This window comes from Hyperolius riggenbachi, chromosome 12, assembly GCF_040937935.1.
Source record: "Hyperolius riggenbachi isolate aHypRig1 chromosome 12, aHypRig1.pri, whole genome shotgun sequence".
In the NCBI taxonomy this organism is placed as follows: domain Eukaryota; kingdom Metazoa; phylum Chordata; class Amphibia; order Anura; family Hyperoliidae; genus Hyperolius; species Hyperolius riggenbachi.
This window is the reverse complement of record NC_090657.1, coordinates 8,901,110-8,914,328: the sequence shown is the minus strand read 5'-3', so window position 1 is coordinate 8,914,328 and position 13,219 is coordinate 8,901,110. Positions and strand designations below refer to the sequence as shown.

The 13,219-nt window shown below is 46.9% G+C and overlaps 1 protein-coding gene and 1 long non-coding RNA gene across 3 annotated transcripts in view; one reads left to right on the top strand and one right to left on the bottom strand.

Annotated features, from left to right (window-relative positions):
- The window catches only part of MEIOC (meiosis specific with coiled-coil domain), a 51,265-nt gene extending 46,827 nt beyond the window's left edge, over positions 1-4,438 (bottom strand). Inside the window, exon 1 of one of the 2 annotated variants that reach the window (XM_068262873.1) lies at positions 4,257-4,438. In XM_068262873.1, coding sequence (XP_068118974.1) covers positions 4,257-4,262 — 6 coding nt within the window. In that variant the 5' untranslated portion in view covers positions 4,263-4,438. The remainder of the gene's footprint in view (positions 1-4,256) is intronic. The other variant, XM_068262874.1, reaches the window with a different exon arrangement.
- Positions 4,439-4,472: 34 nt separating this feature from the next.
- The window catches only part of LOC137541541 (uncharacterized), a 71,229-nt gene continuing 62,482 nt past the window's right edge, over positions 4,473-13,219 (top strand). Inside the window, exon 1 of the long non-coding RNA XR_011025206.1 lies at positions 4,473-4,509. This is a non-coding gene — a long non-coding RNA (uncharacterized lncRNA). The remainder of the gene's footprint in view (positions 4,510-13,219) is intronic.

Genomic DNA, 13,219 nt, shown 5'->3' with positions numbered 1-13,219 from the left:
GGCCGCATCTACGCGTGTAGATGCGGCTTAAGGCCGATCCTAGATGATCTGTCTCCACCTGGACTCCAGACTGGGCGGTGAAAGGGGGCACTATGGGTGCGGCAGAACCAGTGGGTTGCCAATCGGGATTAGCCAGCACCTCTGGGAGTCTATGGGTTCTACGGGCCCGTGTTCCTGGTGGCTGCGTCCGGGGTCTTACTGCACGTGCCACCAAACCAGTTTCAACTGCCATGCTGGTGTTCACCACTTCACCAGGGTCTACGGCAGTACTGGTTCCAAGTCCAGGATGTGCTGCGCTGCCGGTGCATGCCTCTCCATGAAAACCTGGATCAGCGCTAGCACCACTCTGCTGCCCTTGAGGTTGATCCTGCACCACCTGCGGTCCACTGACATGGGGTGCGGTATGCCTGGCGCTAGCAGGAACCACAACCTCGTCATCTTTGCTATCAGTTAGTGAGCCACTGCTATCTATAGGTTCATATTCTGACCCGCATGATTCGTCCCAATCACTCTCATCCGACTGGGCCAGAATCCTATAGGCCTCTTCAGCGAAATACCCCTTTCTTGCCATGGTGGACTGCTAAATTTAGGGGGTGAATTCAAAGAAAAGCAAGTGGTTGGCACTACAGCGATTTGGCATGCATGCATCAGCTACGGAAACAAGCGGTTTGCACAGGAGGATTACACATAACCCCTCTTCTTCTGAACCTCTTCAGCGTGCTCAAGCAACAACATCAAATGGCAAGCAGACAAAGAAGGCAGGAAAGCTGGCACTGCTGCAAGTGTTCAATTTATTGTAGCAAAGATAAAGTGCAAACGTGCAACAACTTGCAAAAAATTATGACATGAGGAAACACATACCCTGGTGAGAAGAGGCGTGGATGGCGGTGGGTGCGGGGCACAGGATGCCTGACAGCCGTTTCGCGCTAAACAGCGCTTCTACGGAGGCTGCCTTTTAACCCTAGCACCCACCGTTTTGTTGGACTTAGTAGTGTTGGCAGACGTTTAAAAAAAATTCTTGACGTCGTTTCTGCCGTCCTCCACTATTGTGCATGCCTGCTCGTCCTCGCTTGAAGGCGTGTCATCATCTGAATTGAATTGCACATCACAGTCCTGTCCGGATACTGTCGACATCCCTGTGTGCTCAAACCTAACAAGTAGGAAGTGAATTCAAAGAAAAGCAAGTGGTTGGCACTACAGCGATTTGGCATGCATGTATCAGCTACGGAAACAAGCGGTTTGCACAGGAGGATTACACATAACCCCTCTTCTTCTGAACCTCTTCAGCGTGCTCAAGCAACAACATCAAATGGCAAGCAGACAAAGAAGGCAAGAAAGCTAGCACTGCTGCTGCTAAATTTAGGGGGTATTCCTCTGAGTCTACCCGGCAAAGAGAGCACACCTACCTAGCAAAAAGGAGTGCTTGTGAACTAAAAAGCTGAGGTCGCTCAGTTCTGATTTTAAAAAAAATCAAATCTTTAGAGTGCCGCAGCTATTGTGAAGTGTTTTTGCAGTGATCAGAAAAAAAATATTTCTGTCACTGTGGTGGGGCAGGCTGAATGCAAGTGTGGCTGAACGATCAGGCCTGATCAGGCAAATACTGCGTTTTTAGCGGAGCCTACTCTAAGGTGACTCTAACGTACTTATATAGATCTGACTGCGATCAGTACTGATCACTTACAGATACTATATAGTGACAATGCTGATTATCGACAGTGATGACGCTAATCAGCGACTTATTATTGACTGCGGTGTAGGGGTCTGGGCGCTAACTACCTAACAAAGGGGCCTAGCTAACTCACTGGCCAAAAAACAGTGCACAGGCAATAGATGTCACTCAGATGTCACTCAGACCTCGATCAGAGCTGTGACAGGCGACCAGATATCAATCACAGTGCAGCTGTCAGATGCCAACCAATGTACACAGCAATTGAAATCTTAGGCAATCACAGATGATCAAAAGCCAATCACTAATCAATCAATCAGATGTCAAAAATCAGTGCACAGACAATAGATGTCACTCAGATCTCGATCAGAGCTGTGACAGGCGACCAGATATCAATCAGAGCGCCGCTGTCAGATGCCAACCAATGTAAACAGCAATTGAAATCACAGGGCAATCACAGATGATCAAAAACCAATCACTAATCAATCAGATGTCAAAAATCAGTGCACAGGCAATAGATGTCACTCAGATATCACTCAGACCTCGATCAGAGCTGTGACAGGCGACCAGATATCAATCAGAGCGCCGCTGTCAGATGCCAACCAATGTAAACAGCAATTGAAATCACAGGCAATCACAGATGATCAAAAACCAATCGCTAATCAATCAATCAATCAATCAGATGTCAAAAATCAGTGCACAGACAATAGATGTCACTCAGATCTCACTCAGACCTCGATCAGAGCTGTGACAGGCGACCAGATATCAATCAGAGCGCCGCTGTCAGATGCCAACCAATGTAAACAGCAAATGAAATCACAGGGCAATCACAGATGATCAAAAACCAATTACAATGCAATCTATTAATCAATCAATCTGATGTAAAAAAAAAAACTGCACAGGCAATAGATGTCAGTCACATGTCACTCAGACAGCATGCCGGGCGATGCGCGCGACGGCAAAACAGCGCTCCAGGACCTGACGCCAATTGGCGTTAGGCGGTCCTGGGGCTGCTGCCGTGACCACGCCCATAGGCGTGGGGCGGTCGTCAAGTAGTTAAAGGGGCACCATGGTGAAAAATTGTAAAATGTAAACTATGTGCAGACATATACAAATAAGAAGTGCATTTTTTCCAGAGTAAAATGAGCCATAAATTACTTTTCTCTTATGTTGCTGTCACTTACAGTAAGTAGTAGAAATCTGACAGAAGTGACAGGTTTTGGACTAGTCCATCTCTTCATAAATCCACTTCACCAGCATACAGGGGCGCAGCAATAGGGGGTGCAGAGGTTGCGACCACATCGGGGCCCTTGGACTGCAGTATTAGCTCTCTATTGGTCCTGTGCTCATAATAATCACTTCTATAGATTCTTTGAATAGTGGGAATCAGTAACAAGCTATTCCCCATCCCCCTCTTGCAACTCTGACAATATAGTCGCCATTGGCAGGTTTTGGTCTCAATTGTTAATATAGAGTGCTTTGGGGCCCAATGTAAAACTTGCATCGGGGCCCACAGCTCCTTAGCTATGCCACTGGCAGCATACGAGCACAGGGAGCAGATAGATTGCACTTCAAGTGAACCTCCAGACTAAAAATTGACTCAGCAGCACTGAAAAGGTTTGGTGTTTCTATAACAGTTTCACAGCATCAGAACTTTGTTTCTCTTATACAAGCCTCATTTTTAGCTGCACAGAAGAAAACTGCCCGGGCTTTTTTCCCCTTGTGCTGTGCAAAGCATGATGGGATTTCTGATGTTGTTGTTCTCGTTCTGCTGTTTTGGTGCTATTTTTTTTGTTTACATTTTGAATTTAACATTTGAAGCCTAGCGTGTGCAGCTGGGAGGGGTTATCAGGACACAGGGCAGTTGGAACTGTGTCTCCTGCTCCCTGTCACCTCCTTTCAACCAAAAAGATGGCTGCCCCCATGACAAAGATGGCAGCCCCCATGAATCACAAACATTTGCCTGTTCTTTTAAAACAGGGTGGGTAAGAGATTATATTACCTATCTATTCTAATTAACATAACTAATGTAACTTAATGACAGTATGTTTAGGCTGAAGTTCCCCTTTCAGCAGGCAGCCATACATCTGGGTACCCCACAGGCCCCTCCCTCCCAGGTGTGACGTAGCAGCACCACTATAGAGCATGGCTCCCAGCTTCCCTCTTTCTATGTAAATATATATATTTCTCTATTAAAAAATGTGATTGACTCTAAACTTTATTCTCATCCTTTCAGTTGATATATCACTAATTGTAAAATGTTACCATGAAGGAAAATGAACCAGGATATACAGGACCAGTGTGGTTTGTGATAAAAAAGCATATTTTTCTTATGAAATCTTTATGGTATGCATGACTAGGGCGTGGTTAGGGTTGTGTCAGGGGCGTGGCTTGTGTCTTACGTCACAATGTTGGGAGTTATGTGAATCAGCGTCACCAGTACATAGCAGCTCAGGGAGCAGAGAGATCGTACCTCAGCAGGCAGCCATAGATCTAGGCACCCCACAGGCCGCCTCCCTCCCACCACACCCAGCCAATGAGAGACCCCCCCCAACCCTCCACACAAGCAGCGCTCCCCTCACAATCTCACCTCCATCACCACAGCGACCCTCAGCTGAAGAAGCCCGCACCGCCCCGCCCTCCTGCTTTATAACCTCGCCTGGCCCCGCCCCCGAGCGCCCGCTGCCGCTCGCGAAGCAGTCTGCCCCCGGCAACCCAGCCGTCCAATCACGTGGCGGGCGCGCTGGCGTCAGGTGGAGGGCGGCTGGGCCAATGGCTGCGTGGCGCTCGCGGGATTGGCTGGGGGCGGAGCGGAAGGAGGCGTGTTTCCCGCCTGAAGAATGGTGAGTGCTGCAGGTGGCGGCTCGCGCGGGGGGTGACGTCAGGCGGCCTGCTGGTGGGTCACTGTGGGGAGGTAGGAATGGTGGCGGTTAGGGGGATCGGCTGGCTGGCTGGTTGTGGCCTGTAGTGTGCAAGGCCCCGCCTCCCAGCATGAGGATTCACTATAGCTCCCAACTGTCCCTCTGTCCTCCTCATGTGTCCCTCTTTCTATGTAAATATATATATTTCTCTACTAAAAATGTGTTTGATTGACTCTAGACTTTATTCCCATCCTATAAATTGATATATTACTAATTTTAAAATGTTACTATGAAGGAAAATGAACCAGCATAGAAAGGATCAGTGTGGTTTGAATTATAAAACAACATATTTTTCTTATGAAATCTTTATGGTATGCGTGACTAGGTGTGTGCCGGGGGAGTGATCAGGGGTGGGGCAGGGGCGTGGCTTAAGTGTCCCTCTTTCTCATCTCAAAAAGTTGGGAGGTATGATATATATTAATCTTTATGGTATGCGTGACTAGGGGTGTGGTGGGGGTGTGATCAGGGGCGTGGCTTAAGTGTCTCACTTTTTCATCTCAAAAAGTTGGGAGGTTACATAGTTATTTTGGTTGAAAAAAGAAATATGTCCATAGAGTTCAACCAGAGAACAAAGTACAACACCAGCCTGCACCCTCACATGTCCCTGCTGATCCAGAGGAAGGGCGAATAATGATGCATAGCCCCCAACTGTCCCGATTTTGGGGGCTAGCCCGATATCAGTGTTGACAGCCACCCGTAACAGGAGGAGAGCAGCGCAGTGAAGGAAGAGCTGTGGGCAGCGGCGTAGAAGGCCCCCCTTCCCTCACCTTAGGGTGCTCTCCCTCCCTCGCTCTCTCCTTCGGAACTAAGTGCTGCGGCGTTTGGCAGCGGGTGGGACTTACCTTCCGTGTCGCTCCAAGCGCCGGAAGTTCTGGTGGCGCAGCCTTTGGTCTGGACCAGACCAGACTACCGGCAAATCATCCTGCGACGAGACCAGACGGAGACACGGAAGGTAAGTCCCGCCCGCTGCCAGCCACCGCACTTAGTTCCGGAGGAGAGAGCGACAGAGGGAGAGCACCCTAAGGTAAGGGGGGGGGGGGGAGATGGCCCCCCTTCTTCGCTGCTGTGCCCACCGCTCTCCCTCCACTGCGCTGCTCTCCTCCTGCTGGGGGGACACCTGGCTACCTATTCTGGGGACATATACCCCTGTCTACATATACTGGGGACATATACCCCTGTCTACATATACTGGGGACATATACCCCTGTCTACATATACGGGGGACATATACCCCTGGCTACATATACTGGGGACATATACCCCTGCCTACATATACTGGGGACATATACCCCTGGCTACATATACTGGGGACATATACCTCTGGCTACATATACTGGGCACATATACACCTGCCTACATATACTGGGGACATATACCCCTGGCTACATATACTGGGGACATATACCCCTGGCTACATATACTGGGGACATATACCCCTGGCTTCATATACTGGGGACATATACCCCTGCCTACATATACTGAGGACATATACACCTGCCTACATATACTGGGATATATACACCTGCCTACATATACTGGGGACATATACACCTGCCTACATATACTGGGATATATACACCTGCCTACATATACTGTGGACATATACACCTGCCTACATATACTGGGATATATACACCTGCCTACATATACTGTGGACATATACACCTGCCTACATATACTGGGGACATATACACCTGACTACATATACTGGAGACATATACACCTGCCTACATATACTGGGGACATATACACCTGCCTACATATACTGGGGACATATACACCTGCCTACATATACTGGGGACATATACACCTGCCTACATATACTGGGGACATATACACCTGCCTACATATACTGGGGACATATACACCTGCCTACATATACCGGGGACATATACACCTGCCTACATATACTGGGGACATATACACCTGCCTACATATACTGGGCACATATACACCTGCCTACATATACTGGGCACATATACCTCTGGCTACATATACTGGCACATATATACCCCTGACTACATATACTGGGGACATATACCCCTGGCTATATATACTGGGCACATATACCCTGTCTACATATACTGGGCACATATACCCCTGCCCACATTTACTGGGGACATATACCCCTGCCTACATATACTAGGGACACATATACCCCTGGCTACATATACTGGGACATATACCCCTGGCTACATATACTGGGCACATATCCCCCTGGCTATATATACTGGGCACATATCCCCCTGGCTATATATACTGGGCACATATACCCCTGGCTACATATACTGGGCACATATACCCCTGCCTACATATACTGGGGACATATACCCCTGGCTACATATACTGGGGACATATACCCCTGGCTACATATACTGGGACATATAGCCCTGGCTACATATACTGTATGTACCCCTGCCTACATATACTGGGGACATATACCCCTGCCTACATATACTGGGGACATATATATTTCTGTCTACATATACTGGGACATATACCCCTGGCTACATATACTGGGACATATACCCCTGGCTACATATGCTGGGACATATACCCCCTGACTACATATACTGGGGACATATACCCCCTGACTACATATACCCCTGACTACATATACTGGGGACATATACCACTTGCTACATATATCCCTGGCTACATATACTGGGGACACCGGCTGTTTGTCATTATTTGCATTTACTGGTGAAAAGCTGTCTCTTATTATGTGCATTTACTTGTGAAAAGCTGTCTCTTATTATGTGCATTTACTGGTGAAAAGCTGTCACTTATTATGTGCATTTACTGGTGAAAAGCTGTCTCTTATTATGTGCATTTACTGGTGAAACGCTGTCTCTTATGTGCATTTACTGGGGAAACGCTGTCTCTCATTACATGCATTTACTGGTGAAAGGCTGTCTGTCATTACCTGCATTTACTGGTGAAACGCTGTCTCTTATGTGCATTTACTGGGGAAACGCTGTCTCAGTACGTGCATTTACCGGGGAAAGGCTGTCTGTCATTACGTGCATTCACTGGTGAAACGCTGTCTTCTATGTGCATTTAGTGGGGAAACACTGTCTCATTACATGCATTTACTGGTGAAAAGCTGTGTCTTATTATGTGCATTTACTGGTGGAAAGCTATCTCTTATTATGTGCATTTACTGGTGAAAAGCTGTCTCTTATTACATGCATTTACTGGTGAAAGGCTGTCTGTCATTACCTGCATTTACTGGTGAAACGCTGTCTCTTATGTGCATTTACTGGGGAAACGCTGTCTCATTACGTGCATTTACCGGGGAAAGGCTGTCTGTCATTACGTGCATTCACTGGTGAAACGCTGTCTTCTATGTGCATTTAGTGGGGAAACACTGTCTCATTACATGCATTTACTGGTGAAAAGCTGTGTCTTATTATGTGCATTTACTGGTGGAAAGCTATCTCTTATTATGTGCATTTACTGGTGAAAAGCTGTCTCTTATTATGTGCATTTACTGGTGAAAAGCTGTCTCTTATTATGTGCATTTACTGGTGAAAAGCTGTCTCTTATTATGTGCATTTACTGGTGAAAAACTGTCTCTTATTATGTGCATTTACTGGTGAAAAGCTGTCTCTTATTATGTGCATTTACTGGTGAAAAGCTGTCTCTTATTATGTGCATTTACTGGTGAAATGCTGTCTCTTATGTGCATTTAGTGGGGAAACACTGTCTCTCAGTACATGCATTTACTGGGGAAACGCTGTCTGTCATTATGTGCATTTACTTCATATTTTTTTATGTAACTACATTAGCTGGTATAACTACATTACAGTTAGCCCCACCCACGGGCAGGATATATGAGGGATATATTTATAAAAAAAATATAAGGGCATTAATATTAAAAAAAAATCTTCCAAAAACTTTATGGTAGGCGTGACTAGGGTGTGTGTTGGGGGTGTGGTTAGGGGTTGTGGTGGGGGTGTGGTTAGGGGTGTGGCCTGTGTCCCGATTTCTAAATTTAAAATGTTGGGAGGTATGGCTAATGTGTGCTCATAAGAGAGAAGATCTGTGTGTTTCTCTATCACCAACGAAACTTACTCAGAACTTCCTCTCTGCTGTGAAAGATAAGCAATAGCATAATAACCTTTACAGAAAACATTTCTTTGCTATACATCCTGCAATAAATCTGCAGTGTGTCTAATTCCTGCTTTCATGGACGCAGACATAGTTAACGAGAGACTGAAGTTGCTCAAAATTCATTATTAAAAAATCTCTTTAATATCAATGCCCTAACTAAAATGCTGCATCCCCGCGGCTGCACACTAACTACATCACCCCAAACTTCCCGAGGCACATCATAGCCCCCAACTTTCCCTCTTTCGGAGAGACAGTCCCTCTTTGGGACCTCTGTCCCTCTTTCCTCCTCCTTTGTCCCTCTTTCAGGACTTTGTCTCTCTTTCTATGTAAATATATATATTTCTCTGCTAAAAAATGTGTGTTTGACTTTAACCTGCTGAGCAGTATGGACGAGCTCAGCTCGTCCAGCACCGCCGGAGGCTGCCGCTCAGGCCCTGCTAGGCCGATTTGGCTCAAATAAAAAGCAGCACACGCAGCCGGCACTTTGCCAGCCGCGTGTGCTACCTGATCGCCGCTGCAGTGCGGCGATCCGCCACATGCAGCAGCGAAAGAGGGTCCCCCCAGCCGCCTGAGCCCAGCGTAGCCGGAACAAAAAGTTCCGGCCAGCGCTAAGGGCTGGATCGGAGGCGGCTGACGTCAGGACGTCGGCTGACGTCCATGACGTCACTCCGCTCGTCGCCATGGCGACGAGGTAAGCGAAACACGGAAGGCCGCTCATTGCACGCGAGCGGCTGTTTCCTGATTAATTAGCCTGCAGCCGGCGACACAGATCTGCGTCGCTGGTCCTGCAGCTGCCACTTTGCCGACGCGCGGTATGAGTGCGCGGTCGGCAAGTGGTTAAAGAGGAACTGTCGCAAAAATCTTAAAATTTAAAACACATGCAAATAAGAAGTACATTTCTCCCAGAGTAAAATGAGCCATAAATTACTTTTCTCCTATGTTGCTGTCACTTACAGTAGGTAATAGAAATCTGACAGAAGCGACAGGTTTTGGACTAGTCCATCTCTTCATGGGGGATTCTCAGCATGGCCTTTATTCTTTATAAAGTAATTCCCTGAAAATGATTTATACAAAGATGCTGGCCAGCCACACTATTTTGGCAGTTGGACGGAGCAACTGCCATTCACTAAGTGCTTTAAAAAATAAAGAAAACCCTGAGAACCCCTTATGAGAAGATGGGCTAGTCCAAAATCTGTCAGTATTTTCAAGGGAAACTGAACTGAGTAAAATTATTTAAAATAAACACATGATGTAGCTGCAAATGATTACATACTTACCTCACTGTCAGTTCCTCTCAGAAGCTCACCATTTTCTTCTTACAGTGATCCCTTACAGTTCTGACAAGATTTTGTCAGAACTGAAATATACCAGCTGCTGTCAGTTATGTATCAGCTGCTGTCAGTTATATATCAGCTGCTGTCAGTTACAACTGAATGTGCAAGGCAATGTCTATGTTTTCCTATGGCTCAAGTGGGTGATATTATAGTGTAACAGTGTGATGAGCAGGAAGCTGTTATGGGGTAATGGGTATTTTTAAAATGGAGGACGGAGAATTCCATTGATCACAGAGGACACACAGGATGCAGGAGAGGAAAAAGAGATTGAGGAGTAGACTACACAGGAGGTAAGTATGACCTGTGTATGGTTATTTTGACTTTTTATTTTCAGTTAGGTTCTCTTTCAGATTTCTACTACTTACTTTAAGTGACAGCAACATAGGAGAAACATAGTTTATGGCTCATTTTACTCTGGGAGAAATGTACTTCTTATTTGTAAAATTTTAAGGGCTCGTTTCCACCATAGCGAATCCGCATGCGGCGACGAGATGCGGATTCGCTTGTTACACTGAAGTGGCCGGGGCTGTTTCCACATGTGCGGCGTGCGGGAGCGATTTGGCGGCGGGCCAAATCTGCACGACGGGACCCACAGAATTCGCCTGCGTCGGGAATCCGTGCGAATCACCGCTAATGTATTTAATAGTAAAAACGCATGCGTTTGTTACATGCGTTTTTACCCGCGATTTCGCGTGCGATTTCGCACCTTTTTCAATGTTATTTTGCCCTGGCAGTGTCATGGTTAATTTCGCATGGCACCCTGCCATGCGAAATCACACGCGAAATCGCGGGTAAAAACGCATGCGGAAACGCATCCGCATGCGTTTTTACAAGCGTCGGATTGCCGGCGAAATCGCGTCGCAACAGTGGAAACGGGCCCTAAGATGTTTGCGACAGAGGTCCTTTAAGGTAAGTATCTCATTTTGTGCGCAAGCTTCGGCTTAGGATCAGATCACTTTAATAGCCATTTTGAATCAGTCCTCTGGTTCTGACTCTGCTAGTAGTTTTGGCCTATCTTGAACTCTGCTTGCCCTGTCTTGTCTGTATCTTTAACAATGGCCTCAATTCACTAAGGGCAGTTCGGCAAAATCATTTAGGTCAGTAAAATACTGTATTTGGTATTTTACATTTTTTTTTTCCAAATACACTAAAGATTTTCTGCATGAGGTAGAAGTTTGGTAATTTGCCGAACAAATGTGCTTCAATTCACTACGCCCTGTTCTTTAAAGGGGCACTTAAGTCTGCTAAACCTGCTTCTACCTGCCCCCTGCAGCTGTCCAGTGCCCACGCAGTCTTGTTTGGATCCTCCTGTCCCCGGCGGCAGCTACTTCCTGTTTCGCTGAAAGGCCTGACCGGCCTGGGAACGCAAGTGATTCTTCGCGTTGCCGTCTGCAATAGCAGTATAGAGGGCGCTATTGCGGCCAGGAATGCAAAGTATCAGACGAGTGGCCAGGCCTGCAGATGAAAGTGAAAGTAGCTGCCAGCGGGGGACAGGAGGATCCGAGCGAGTCTGCGTGGGCACGGGACGGCTGCAGGGACCCCAGGACGGCCCCAGGTGAGTAAAACTCATTTTTTTTACAGACTTAAAGATCCCTTTAAGTGTCACCAGCTGTGGATCAGGTCAGCAGTCAGAAAGGAAGCTGCGTGTTAGAGTCTTGCGTGTTTCCATCCACTGCATTCCTTTAGATGTGCTGAAGCCACCAGGGGGAGCTCTTCTGTAAAAGAAATACAGATTTTCAAATCTAAAGGTATGCAGAAAAGCCTTATAAAATGTCTCCTTTTCCTGCTCTGCCAGAGTGAAGACCCGCCTTCTAGGGTGTTGGACCAAATCTGCCTTGCTCTCCTTGTCGGCTGTCTGTCATTGTTACCACATGGAGAGAGTGAGTTGTCGGCTGGTCAGAGCTGGAGAAAAATACCGTACACAATTGCTTGATTTACAGCATTACCGAATGTGGTTATGCTTAGCGAATTGAGGTCAATGGCCTCAATTCACGGAGCATTATCAAACGTTTATCAAATACTTTATCAAACGTTTGATAATTTACCTCATGGGTAAAATCTCATTTTAAATTCACTAAGGTGTTATAGATTTATCGAATGTTTTACCGATAAAACGTTCAACAAATATATAACACCTTAGTGAATTCAAAATGAGATTTTACCCATGAGGTAAATTATCAAACGTTTGATAAAGTGTTTGATAATGCTCTGTGAATTGAGGCCAATGTCTCTATCATGGCTGTGGAGTCGGAGTTGAGGAGTCGGAGCAATTTTGGGTACCCGGAGTCAGAGTTGGAATCGGAGTCAGTGATTTTATAAACTGAGGAGTCGGATGATTTGTGTACAAAATCCACAGCCCTGGTAAGTATTAGACTAAGGAATCGGAAAGTCAGAGCCATTTTGGGTACCCGGAGTCGGAGTTGGAGTCAGTGGTTTCATAAACTGAGTAGTTGGATGATTTGTGTACAAAATCCACAGCCCTGGTAAGTATTAGACTAAGGAGTCGGAGTCGAGAAGTCGGAGCCATTTTGGGCACTTGGAGTCTGAGTCAGTGGTTTCATAAACTGAGGAGTTGGAGTTGGAAGATTTTTGTACCGACTCCACAGCCCTGGTTTTTATTCAGCATGCCTCGGCTTTTGGCCTATGAAGTGACCTTGCCTGTGCTCTACCTGTCCTTCTTGGCCACTCTGACCTTGCAACTTTGCTTCCAAGACACCAGCCTACTATCTGCACCTAGGTGCTCACAGCATAGGTAACTAGTAGTAGGTGGCCGTAGCAAAGGTATCCAGCGATAGGTGTAGCCAGTAGTAGGTGCTCGGAGCATAAGTAGCCAGGGATAGGTGTAGCCAGTAGTAGGTGGCCGCAGCATTGGTAGCCAGGGATAGGTGTAGCCAGTAGTAGGTGGCCGCAGCATAGGTAGCCAGGGATAGGTGTAGCCAGTAGTAGGTCCTCGCAGCCTAGATAGCCAGGGATAGGTGTAGCCCGTGGTAGGTGGCCCCAGCATAGGTAGCCAGGGATAGGTGTAGCCAGTAGTAGGTGCTCGCAGCATAGGTAGCCAGGGATAGGTGTAGCCAGTAGTAGGTGGCGCAGCATAGGTAGCCAGGGATAGGTGTAGCCAGTAGTAGGTGGCCGCAGCATAGGTAGCCAGGGATAGGTGTAGCCAGTAGTAGGTGGCCGCAGCA